The sequence below is a fragment of the Carassius carassius genome, chromosome 49, assembly GCF_963082965.1.
Source record: "Carassius carassius chromosome 49, fCarCar2.1, whole genome shotgun sequence".
NCBI lineage: Eukaryota > Metazoa > Chordata > Actinopteri > Cypriniformes > Cyprinidae > Carassius > Carassius carassius.
Window position 1 is genome coordinate 791,200 of NC_081803.1, and position 13,299 is coordinate 804,498.

Consider the following 13,299-nt stretch of genomic DNA (forward strand, 5'->3'; position numbering starts at 1 on the left):
TGAGGCTGGGGTCAAGCCATCAAGAGCCACCACACACAGACGTGTCAAGAGATTTGCTAAACCACAGACAACGTCAGAGGCATCTTTCCTGGGCTAAGGAAAATAATAAATGGACTGTTGCCCAGTGGACCAAAGTCCTCTTTTCAGATGAGAGCAAGTTTTGTATTTCAATTGGAAACCAAGGTTCTAGAGTCTGGAGGAAGGGTGGAGAAGGTCATAGCCCAAGTTGCTTAAAGTCCAGTGTTAAGTTTCACAGTCTGTGATGATTTGAGGTGCAATGCCATCTGCTGGTGTCGGTCCATTGTGTTTTTTGAAAACCAAAGTCATTGCACCTGTTTACCAATAAATTTTGGAGCACATCATGCTTCCTTCTGCTGACCAGCTTTTTGAAGGATGATTTCATTTTCCAGCAGGATTTGGCACCTGCCCGCACTGCCAAAAGCACCAAAAGTTGGTTAAATGACCATGGTGTTGGTGTGCTTGACTGGCCAGCAAACTCACCAGACCTGAACCCCAGACAGAATCTATGGGCTATTGTCAAGAGGAAAATGAGAAACAAGAGACCAAACAATGCAGATGAGCTGAAGGCCACTGTCAAAGAAACCTGGGCTTCCATACCACCTCAGCAGTGCCACAAACTGATCACCTCCATGCAGGGGCATAGATTACGTAGATTGACTTTTAGTATCACGGAAATTCGTCCCCCGCACTTTTTCGGGCAAGTGTGTTCATATAGAGGTTTTCAAGAGCTGGTGTGAATAAGTATAGATTTAAAATCAAAGAGACAGGATAGTCTGCGCATGACCTGATGTTTTTTTTTCGGACCTAGAAGGCGAAATGAACATAACGGAGCGATACACACTTCTGCAGTGTGTGTTTCATTCATACTCGAAGCCGGAGGGTGCTCTCGCGCAGAAAGTCATAACAGGAAATTCCTAATATGGGAAAAAGCGTCCAGTTTATCGCTGTATGAAAACAGTGGTTTTAGGATTTGTTTTTTTCAAGTCCAAAAATATCTCCAGCAGGTGATTAATAAAGTGTAAGAACAATGCAGTGCTAATTGACATAGCATTTATTACAGTATAAAAACTATTCTACTTATTATGGGATAACAAGTGTTTATAGTATATAAACAAATCATTATTATTTGTTATTGTCCAGCAGTTATAGATTTCTAAGCCAAAAAAAAGAAAAAAAAAAGAAAAGAAAAGCTAGAAATTAGAGAAAAATTTGTTGCCTTTAGTATCCACTACCAGTCAAAAGTTTTTGAACAGTAAGCTTGTTAATGTTTTTTAATTCTCTTCTGTTGTCCAAGCCTGCATTTATTTGATCCAAGTACTGCAAATCAGTGAAATTTTGAAATATATTTACTAGTCTATTTAAAATAGCTGTTTTCTATTTGAATATATTTCAAAATTTAATTTATTGAGATTTCAAAGCTGAATTTTTTTTGCATCATTACTCCAGTCACACGATCCTTCAGAAATAATTCTGATATACTGATTTGCTGCTAAAAAAAAACCTCTTATTATGATAATGTTGAAAACAGCTGAGTAGAATTTTTTCAGGTTTCTTTGATGAATAGACAGTTCAGAAGAGCAACATTTATCTGAAATAGAAATCATTTTGTAAAATGATGTCTTTATCATCACTTTTGATCAATTTAAAGAATCCCTGATAAATAAAATTATTAATTTTTATAATTTATTTAACAAATATATATATATATATATATATATATATATATACACAACCCGAATTCCGGAAAAGTTGGGACGTTTTTTAAATTTTAATAAAATGAAAACTAAAGGAATTTCAAATCACATGAGCCAATATTTTATTCACAATAGAACATAGATAACGTAGCAAATGTTTAAACTGAGAAATTTTACACTTTTATCCACTTAATTAGCTCATTTAAAATGTAATGCCTGCTACAGGTTCAAAAAAGTTGGCACGGGAACAACTAATGGCTAAAAAAGCAAGCAGTTTTGAAAAGATTCAGCTGGGAGAACATCTAGTGATTAATTAAGTTAATTGATATCAGGTCTGTAACATGATTAGCTATAAATGCTTTGTCTTAGAGAAGCAGAGTCTCTCAGAAGTAAAGATGGGCAGAGGCTCTCCAATCTGTGAAAGACTGCATAAAAAAATTGTGGAAAACTTTAAAAACAATGTTCCTCAACGTCAAATTGCAAAGGCTTTGCAAATTTCATCATCTACAGTGCATAACATCATCAAAAGATTCAGAGAAACTGGAGAAATCTCTGTGCGTAAGGGACAAGGCCGGAGACCTTTATTGGATGCCCGTGGTCTTCGGGCTCTCAGACGACACTGCATCACTCATCGGCATGATTGTGTCAATGACATTACTAAATGGGCCCAGGAATACTTTCAGAAACCACTGTCGGTAAACACAATCCGCCGTGCCATCAGCAGGCAATGCAAAACCACATACTGCAGCTATAACAACAGCATGGCTTCGTCGTAGAAGAGTCCGGGTGCTAACCTGGCCTGCCTGCAGTCCAGATCTTTCACCTATAGAGAACATTTGGCGCATCATTAAACGAAAAATACGTCAAAGACGACCACGAACTCTTCAGCAGCTGGAAATCTATATAAGGCAAGAATGGGATCAAATTCCAACAGCAAAACTCCAGCAACTCATAGCCTCAATGCCCAGACGTCTTCAAACTGTTTTGAAAAGAAAAGGAGATGCTACACCATGGTAAACATGCCCCGTCCCAACTATTTTGAGACCTGTAGCAGAAATCAAAATTGAAATGAGCTCATTTTGTGCATAAAATTGTAAACTTTCTCAGTTTAAACATTTGCTATGTTATCTATGTTCTATTGTGAATAAAATATTGGCTCATGTGATTTGAAAGTCTTTTAGTTTTCATTTTATTAAAATTTAAAAAACGTCCCAACTTTTCCGGAATTCGGGTTGTGTATATATATATATATATATATATATATATATATATATATATATACTGACTAAGCTTTTGAATGATATGGTGTATAATGTTGTGAAAGCTTTTTATTTTACATAAATGCTGATCTGTGGATCATTCTATTCATCAAAGAATGCTGAAAAAAATGTACTCATCTGTTTTAAATATTGATAATCAGCAAATCAGCATATTAAGAATGATTTCTGATTAATGTGACACTGAAGACTTGAGGAATGATGCTGAAAATTCACCCTTGATTATAGGAATACATTACATTTAAAATATACTAAGATAGAAAACAGTTATTTTAAATAGTATAAATATTTCGCTGTACATTGAATCAAATAAAGGCAGACTTGGTGAGCAGAAGAGACTTCTTTCAAAACATGAAAAATCTTACTGTTAAGAAACTGTTGACTATTAGGTTATATAGATTATAGAAATGTTATATTGTAATGAAATTACACACACACAGACATATATATGTGTGTGTGTGATTTCTGTCCCCCTCACTTCTGAAAAGATGGCTACTCCCCTGCCTCCATGCCACGCCGAATTGAGTCAGTAATTAAAGCAAAAGGAGCCCCTACCAAGTATTGAGTACAAGTACAGTAAATGAACATACTTTCCAGAAGGCCAACAATTTACTAATTTTTTTTTATTGGTCTTATGAAGTATTCTAAATTGTTGGGATAGTGAATTGGTGGGTTTTTGTTAAATGTGAGCCAAAATCATCACAATTAAAAGAACCAAAGACTTAAACTACTTCATAGGCATGGGCCAATTACTGGTTTCAAGGTATACCGCTATATGAAAATGATGACAAAAATAACGTAATGCCGACGGTGCGCAGACGGCCAAAATATACTTAAATGTATTTATTTATTTTACCTAGTCATTTAAAAATAACCCATTTCAGAGCTGTAACAACAATACCGTGATTCTGTGAAACCATGATATTTTTTCTTAAGGTTATCATACTATGAAAATCTCATACCGGCCCATGCCTACTACTTCAGTCTGTGTGCATTGAATTATTTAATACACGAGTTTCACAATTTGAGTTGAATTTCTGAAATAAATTTTTCCACGCCATTCTAATTCATTGAGATGCATCTGTAATAAATGTCTAAAACATTATCATAATTAATTCATGCTGCTTTTTGCTTCCTGAGGCTACAATTCTGCTCTTCCTCACTTCCTGTGGATAGCGTTACATGATTGTGCTATTTGCAGGTCATTTGCTATCGGCTCAGTGAAGCAAAGGAGTTTTATTACATATTTAACATTAAAATTAATGTGTAAAATAATCTTTGAAAGAGTAAAATGATCAGATATCTCTCGTTTAAACAGAAGAACACATATAGGGATGACAAACATCTGGAGTTATCTCATAAATAAAGGCAAAAAAAAATGAGACATTGATTTATTTGATAAACAACTTAATGAACAAAAATATTAGTTTGCAGTTTGTGTATTAAATCTAAAATATTGCTGAATGACTATAATTTAAAAGTATCCATTTAACAAAGGTATTGGGCATGCTTGCATTGATTACTTTTTTAATAATTGAATATTTTGTACTGATGCATTACTTTATACTCAAGATGGTGTTATAGCTAAATTTTATTTTATTGCAGTTAACATTTTATTTTAAGAAAATTGTTATGTTTTTGTTTAATAGTGTTAGTTCATTACGTTGTTAGGATTCTGGACTGTCTTGTCGTGTTTTGCCCCTGTTTCTGTTCCTGTTTTGAGATTCATACATCATCTGAAAGCTGAAATAATCTTTCCATTGATGAATGGTTTGTTAGGAGTGGACAATATTTGGCCAAGATGCAACTATTTGAAAATCTGGAATCTTGAGGGTGCAAAAAAATCTAAATATTGAGAAAATCACCTTGAAGTTGTCCAAATGAATTCTTAGCAATGCATATTGCTAATCAAAAATTAAGTTTTGATATATTAACAGTAGGAACAAAATATCTTCATGGAACATTATCTTTACTTAATATCCGAATGATTTTTGGCATAAAAGAAAAATCGATAATTTTGACCCATATAATGTATTTTTGGCTATTGCTACAATTATGCCACAGCGACTGCTTTTGTGCTCCAGGCTCACATATGGTCATGTTCCCGTCCTTGTTTACTTTGATTATTAGTCATAGGCGTAGCTAGGCCATTTTAAGGGGGGCTATAGCTGCCAGTTATTCTGTGTATTTAAGTCTCTGTCTCTGTCAGGTCTCTTTCCTAGGTTCTGAGTTGGATTTACCCCTGTGTCTTGGATCTAATAAAGACTATTTTGTGTGTTCCACAGCTCCCTGTTCCTTCCAGAAGCGATCGTGACATACGTATAATAACCCGGATTTCACATTTATTTGGGGTTTCTGTGTGTAAATATATTTCTGATTACAATTAATATACTATTGTGTATAATTAATCTCAGAAACCTGTATAATGTAGTATGCTGACAAAACTGTGGGTAGATTTTGACTCATTGTCCAATGCAAATTATTTGTGAATGGATGGGTAATCAACTTAACACATTACTACTACTACTACGACAAAAAAACAAAAAAAAAACTCACCACTATTAATACTTGAGATCTCAGAAGTAAAAGTGTACCACAGATCCAATACATTTTTGTTAGGATGGTGTGACTTACCTGGATTTTTTCTAGAAAAAGTTTTAAAGTAAAACTGCTGAGCTGTGGCTGTTTAATTGATTATGCTACAGACATAATTGACAAACAATCAACAGAACTTTTCAATAAAACTTTCACTCACTGTGTTTCTTTTCAGCATTCATATTTGCTGGATGTTGGTTTCAGTACACATGTCCATTCTGCCCACCCAGACTTGATGTAAAATGAGAAACATGGGGACCATTGGACTGCAGCCTTTTCACAATTGTGGCCAGAGAGAATATTTTTTCTTTCTCTCTTCAGCGTTGCTTTTTTTTTTTTTTTTTTTTTTTTTTTTACAGTAGCTCAACTTTTGCTCATCGACACCCTTCGTACATTCAGCAACACCATGAATTGTAATCTACTTCACTCCAAATGCACAGGCTCATGGTGAAAAAGTTTGATACCATTTTATTCCACAAAATCAGTTGGAAAACATCAGTCTGAGAGAGTTGACATCATAATTACATGCACACGATTTTAAGCTTAATAGAGTAGTTTTGTTTGTATGCAATGGAGCTTTTGCTCTAGTGGGCATTTGTAATTGCTTCTGGTTGAAGATAAAAATAACATTATTCCATCAAGACTGCATTGGTATTCATAGGTGTCCTCCAAGTCCTTGTCTGATTTGGTTATATTTTCCAGCCTTGATTGGGAGCAACAAGATGAGTGCTTTTCTGTTGTTGTTGTTTTTCGCCGCAGGGGTCTTTGCGTTTGGCCTGTTTGCCACCGACATCTTTGTCAACGCCGGCCAGGTAGCGACTGGCAATCTGGCGCCATACTTCCTGAGTGTCTGCAAGCCAAATTACACCGGGATGGATTGTCGCTTCAACCACCAGTTCATTGCCAAAGGAAACATCTGCACTGGGAACCAGGGGGTGGTGGAGAGAGCCAGGAGGTCCTTCCCATCCAAAGACGCTTCGCTGAGTGTCTACTCAGCCGTCTACGTTACTGTAAGACACTGTAGTGTGGATGTTAAATTCAAGTTTTATTTGTCTGTTATGTGTTGAATTCAAACTGTGTTGATATTATTATTGATATACTGATATTATTTAAGGTTTATCACACTAATTTTGAATAGATATTTAATGTGTTTTAATGTAATGCCAGTTATGTTATTCAGAGGTAATCCAGAAAAAAAAAAAAAAAAAAAACTTTTATTCAGCTAGGATGCATTAAATTGATTAAATGTGACAATAAAGACATTTATAATGTTACAAAAGTTTATTTTTTATTTTTATTATTAAATTTTAAATAAATGCTGTTATTTCGAACTTTATATTCATCAAGAAATCCTGAACATATTTAGGATTATTAATTATTCAGGATATATTCACACAGTTAATTAATCAATTACAGTTGCTTAATTAGTTAGTTAATTACTGCATTTTTGATCAAATTAATGCAGTATAAAAGACTGCCATCCAAAGGCAATTAGTGTAACTCTACATTTAGTTGAAACTGATGAGTGAAGTTCTGAACAGATCTTCAGTGTGATTTGATGTCAAGTTACTGATGTTGAATCGTTAGGGTTTGAAGTTTTTCTTTGGTTGAGGTGAGTTTAGAGCAGCTCTCTCTCTCTCTTTCATGAGAGTAAAAGGTTATTTACTCTGATTCTGTTCTCCGTAATTGGCCATCATTTCCCTGTGGTGGAGCAAGTGGCGTGTATTTATTTAAGCTTGATTTCCTCACAGTCACCTGCTGCACAATAAATCCACTGAATAAATCGGTTCCTCAGCTCGTGTGTGTGTGTGTTTCAGATGTACATCACGAGCACCATCAGGACGAAAAGCAGCCGTCTGGCCAAGCCTGTACTTTGTCTGGGAATCCTGTGCGCTGCTTTCCTCACGGGCCTGAACCGGGTGTCAGAATACCGCAATCACTGCTCAGACGTTATTGCTGGATTCATTTTAGGAAGCGCCATAGCTCTTTTTCTGGTGGGTTTCATCGTTTTACACACACACACACACACACACACACACACACACACACACACACACACACACACACATATATATATATATATATATATATATATATATATATATATATATATTTATGCTGAAAATTCAGTACAACTTGAATATAAAATACTATTTTTGATCAAATTAATGAAGCATAAGAGACTTGTGTCCCATGTTTTTAAATATCTTACTGAACCCAAACTTTTGAAAAGCAGTGTAGAATTGAAAATCTAAAAAAAATCAAAAAATCCTTGCAGTCCACATGAAAAAATATATATATATATTTTTTAAACGAGAGTCAGTAAAAAGTATTAATTCAATAATAATTATATTGTATTACTATTAATAATAAATATTAATTAATAATAAGAATTGTATTGTTGTTATTATTATTATTATTATTAAAAGAGTAATAATTATTTTTATTTAATTATCAATATAAATAAAATATTTAGCAAAAATTTAAATAACGTTAAATATTGTGCCACAGTTTCTAATTTAATAAGTATTTTCAGCTTTAGTAGGTACTGTAACTATCGCAATCTTCAAAAGTTGTTTTTTTTCATGGTAGGGAATCTGTGTAGTGAACAACTTCAAAGGGAATCCCTTCACTCCTACTAAACAGAAGCAGGAGGATTACCGCGGTCTTCCCTTGAGGACATTCCCCCGTGTGGAAAGCCCTCTCGAGACACTCAGTGCACAGGTAATGACGTCTTCTGCATATCAAGAAATCATCTCTCGGCCTGCTCACAGTGACCAGTGTTTGTTTTATTACATATATAGTAGTAAGGATCTTGCTATCTTACATAGTTTGCATTCACAGTTTGAATTTCACAACACGTATAATAACTTGCATTAATAAGTGATTTATTTAAGTAGTATCACACAAGCAAGAGTGACATTGCACTAAATATTAGCACTGTTAGTATGAGGCCATACTGATATTCAGTACAACAGCACAAATGTGATGTTACAGTTCTATAAACAATTATTTAATGTAGAGTAACTCACATTTCAGGCTTGTGGTTATTTTATTTTTGTATGTACACATTGTATATATAAATATTTGCTGAGAAAAGCCAGCAAATGAAGATAAATTATCATTATTAATGAGAAATAATTTCCGTCATTTCCACTATCACTGGTTTTCAGTCCACAGCACTGTATTATGCAGTCGGGTTGTTCTGCCTGAGATAGACTTGGGAGTTGTCCGGACATGATAAGGTCTTGTGTTTTGCTTGCACAGTTTTTGTCTCTTTTTTTCTTTTTTAAAGTGGTGGGGCCCTATTTTAACGATCTAAACACAAAGTGTAAAGCGCACGGCGCAGGTACACTCAGGGCGTGTCCAAATCTACTTTTGCTATTTTAACGACGGAAAAACGGTCCATTGTTGGGTTGTCCCTTTTCTTTTAATAAGTAATGGGCGTAACGTTCAATAAACCAATCAGAGTGTCATCTCCCATTCCCTTTAAAGGCAGGGTAGGTAAAAAAAATGTATAAAAAACTTTTTTTCCAAATTTGTTTAAACTTTATTTATATATCAATACATAATTAAAATGTAAGTACTCTGAAAAAGAAAGTATAAAAATCGAGTGACTGTAGACCTCTCACAACTGTTTTAAAGACAGCTCATTATTTCCATTCACTCCACCCCCTCCCTTCTGGGCTCCTTCCAAAGCCTCTACTATGGCTCGCTAAGTAATGTTATGTTAGCTATATTACGCAGCTACGTGTGCTAATGACACATGCTTCATGAAAAAAATATGTATGATCAAAATACAAAAAGAAAGATTTACCTGTCCAGCAAAAATAAAGCCATCAAGGAGTCACTTTTCAGCCCCTTGAGTTCCCTCAGTTCTCGCCATCGCTGGAAAGCCACGCCGATTTTAACTCGCGTTTTATTTCTTTGTTTATCCAAAGACTTTTTGTTCATTGCCTTTTCTTGTACTGTTACTGTCTTCCTTTTTTTGCCTGGTTTGCCTTCACTAACTGCATAGGCTGGTACTGTGAATTTTGCTTGCTGTTTCTCTGCCATTGTTTTGGTATTCCTAGGATCCGTGCCTGTTGAATCAAACGTGCTGTTTCCTCAAATCAAACGTGCACGCGCAAGTGGGCAGGTCATGTGTGGCAAAAGGGTGGTTGCCATGGTTGCGAGAGAGTGACAGTCGCCTAAGCCAATCCTATGTTTCGTCCCGAAATGGAAATACTGAGCTGTGTTTAATACAGATTAAACGGTCTAGAGTCACTCGATTTTTATACTCTTTTTATCAGAGTACTTACATTTTAATTATGCATTGATATATATAGAAAGTTTAAACAAATTTGGAAGAAAGTTGTTTATACATGTATTACCTACCCTGCCTTTAAGAGCAAGATGGCGGAATTTGTTGGCGGAAAAGCTGAGAAACCGATCTGCTCGTGCGCGAAGTTAAAGCGCGCGAGCAGATCATCTACAGGACAAGCAGCAATCCACCAAAGCTTCCCGAGGTGAAGATGGCATGGGATGAAGTACAATTTCATTCATCATTATAAGTAGTAATTGGCTGAATTGCAAATAGGTAGCCTAATTCTAATACACGCAATGACTATCCATCATTACATTCTTATATTTATGTAGCCTACACAATAATATTCTTTTACACTGTAATCCTTTTGTTCTTAATATTTGGCGTGTTTGTGTGATGCATCCCTGTGTGTAATAAGCAAAGTCAACGCGCACTGTGGACCTGTCCAGAGGCGCATTTTCGCACTCTTTAAATGACAAAAAACAATATTGCGCCATTGACTTTAGACTTTAGACCAGGTTTGAGCTGGTCTATGGTGCAGTCTCTTTTCAGCTCCTTAAAATAACAATGCGCCAGCAATGTGCCTGAACACACCACTTTTTTAGACCAGCACGTCCATGGGCGCATAAATGGGCCCAAATGCATTTGCTAATTAAACGACGTGGCGCAGGACTGGAAAATGTGAACGGCGCCAGACTGAAACTAGCAAACACACTTGCACTGCGCCTTGCGTCGCATTGCGCCGGGTGTATTATAGGGCCCTTGGTCTTTATACATATGCAGACTGATGTTTGTGGCCATTGCATGTCACTGTTGGTTTTTTTTCTTTCACCATGAGCGCTATGTGAAATTAAACACAGTTCAACTTTTAAAAAGCCCCCAGAACTCATTGTACAATATTTATTTTGCTTTATTGAGATTCCGTAATAATTTGTATTATTATTTGAATTAGTTTTAGTTAATTTTAGCTATAGTATAATAATTTTTTTTGTGTTTTTAATTTTTTATGTTTCATAGGTTTTATTAATTTTAATTAACAAAATAATGGAATAATTAATTATTAATATTCTTATTATAGTCATTTTAATGGTTTTAATTTAAGCCTTAGTTTTAGTTAACTTTAACAAACCTGGTACGAAGACAATGACGCAGAAAATCCGGTTTCGGATAGTACTCAATATTTAATGATACGCTTAATTTGTAAATTTGTAATAATGGCAATAATGAGAAATTGAATTTACCTCGTATCATTTACAGTCGTATCATCAACATTAGTTTCAGTGTTTATTTGGCCGGAATTTGCTTTGCGTTTTGTAAATCTAACTGCGCTTTTAAGCGTCCCTGCAGTAGTTCCTTTTTTTTTTTTTTTTAAGTTTCCCATGTATTCTTCCCAAAATGGATTTTATCAGCTAATTCATCAGGGAAATACAATACTGCTTCTACAAATTAATTCCAACACTGTTTACAGCAGGGAAAATCTTGCCAAACGTCTCTATTGACAGCCAGCCAGTGAAATACCTTGAGTGTCTGAGCAGCGGATGTGGGTCAGAGAAATTCTCCTTTGCTTCTGACATCAGCTTAACACCCTAGTGCCTTAGGAAATCGTACTATATAAGCCAGTGTGTTTGGGAAACAAGGAAAATTGAGTGTTCTGTCACGATCTGGCCAAGTACTATAATCGAAACGGTTGATTCAACAGGAATTGGCATTGTGAAATGACACATTCTGCTCCACGGCTCTCTGGTGTTTGCGATAAATGCGCCTGATGGGTAATAAGCATTTAGGCGATGATTAAAATGCTTATTACCGTCTGGAAAGGTGCAGCATGACTCTGAATGCAATTTTGTTTCTCTTGCAGAACCATTCGGCGTCCATGACTGAAGTCACATGACTAAGGGGGCAGCACAGAGTCACGTTCGCGTCACCTCAACTCTTCTAGGCAAAAAAAGTCTTTTTTTTTTTGTACTGTGGCATACTGTAGAAAAAAAAGGAATAAAGACAGTATTATGTTGTAACTACTTGTACCTAGAAGCAGCTGTTTTGTACATTTTGTATAAGAGAGTGCTGTAGCTTTTCCTCAATGTCAACACTGCTCAATTCATGTCCAGATTTCTGCCTTGTTTATGTTTTACAAAAAGTAAATATATACAGTCTATATATAATGTAATTGAAATATCGATGTTGTTATGTGGTATTTGTACAAAGAATTATTTTCGATTTTTTTTTCCTGTACATTTTTGGACAAAGATCATTTTGTATTTTTTTTGTTATCTGTATAAAGCATTTTGATCAACTTTGCCTGCTGATTTTCCAGGAATGTTTTGTTACCTATTTTTTGGTGTAAGATTTAAAGAAAACATGTTGAATTGTTACACGTCGTCATATCGGATTCTCCTCGGTAATCTTTTGAATGGCTATGTACTCAGCATGAAATACACAACACTGTTTGAATAACCTGTTATTCTTGACTTGTGTTTTGTTTTTCTTTTAAGTTTGCATTTCATTTGAAATGCTAAATATATTTTTCTGAGTAGTCTGTCAAATAAATAGTATGTAGCTGAGTCCAATAACTGGAGTGGGTTTCAATTTTTTTTTTTTTTTTTTTTTTTTTTTTTACAAATGGTTATGTAGTTGATTACGAATCGCATGACAATAATGTTTTTTACAGTACCTTTATTACAAGTACTTTGTAAAAACATGTTTTTGCAGCCAGGGGGTGTATGACACTCAACAGGAAATAACCAGAAAACATTTGAGACATTTTGAGTGGATGAGTGTTCATCCAAGAGTTAAAATAGCATATACAGGCAATACAAAGTTAATATGTGGTTATCAATATGTGACCCTGTCTGTGAAATCTCAAAGTCTCAAAATCGAAGTATGCGATAACAAGCATCAGTGTTTGATTTCAACCATTAATTCCACTAAAAAGTGAAAGTGACAGTCAGCAAAGTATGGTGACCCATACTCAGAATTCGTGCTCTGCATTTAACCCATCTGTAGTGCACACACACAGAGCAGTGAACACACACACACACACACAAGGAGCAGTGGGCAGCCATTTATGCTGCGGCGCCCGGAGAGCAGTTGGGGGTTCATTGCCTTGCTCAAGGGCACCTAAGTCATGGTATTTAAGGTGGAGAGAGAACTGTACATGCACTCCCCCCACCCACAATTCCTGCCAGCCCGAGGCTCGAACTCACAACCCTTCGATTGCGAGTCTGACTCTAACCATTAGGCCATGACTTCCCTTTTTATTTCAATCTATGACATGGCCTTACTCAGTCAGTTAAAGATATAAAAGTTATATTTTCACAGAATGTTCTACATCTTTATGAAGGATTATTTTAGGTAGAAAACCATAAATCTCAAAAAAATTACTTAAGCTGGGTTTACACAGGCAGGG

General features: G+C 35.4%; 1 protein-coding gene across 1 annotated transcript in view; it reads left to right on the forward strand.

Annotated features, from left to right (window-relative positions):
- Positions 1 to 12,463, forward strand: part of LOC132132674 (phospholipid phosphatase-related protein type 1-like) — a 124,849-nt gene extending 112,386 nt beyond the window's left edge. Inside the window, exons 5-8 of the mRNA XM_059545144.1 lie at positions 6,347 to 6,597; positions 7,405 to 7,581; positions 8,180 to 8,311; positions 11,752 to 12,463. Coding sequence (XP_059401127.1) covers positions 6,347 to 6,597; positions 7,405 to 7,581; positions 8,180 to 8,311; positions 11,752 to 11,784 — 593 coding nt within the window. The 3' untranslated portion in view covers positions 11,785 to 12,463. The remainder of the gene's footprint in view (positions 1 to 6,346; positions 6,598 to 7,404; positions 7,582 to 8,179; positions 8,312 to 11,751) is intronic.
- The last annotated feature ends 836 nt before the right edge of the window (positions 12,464 to 13,299 follow it).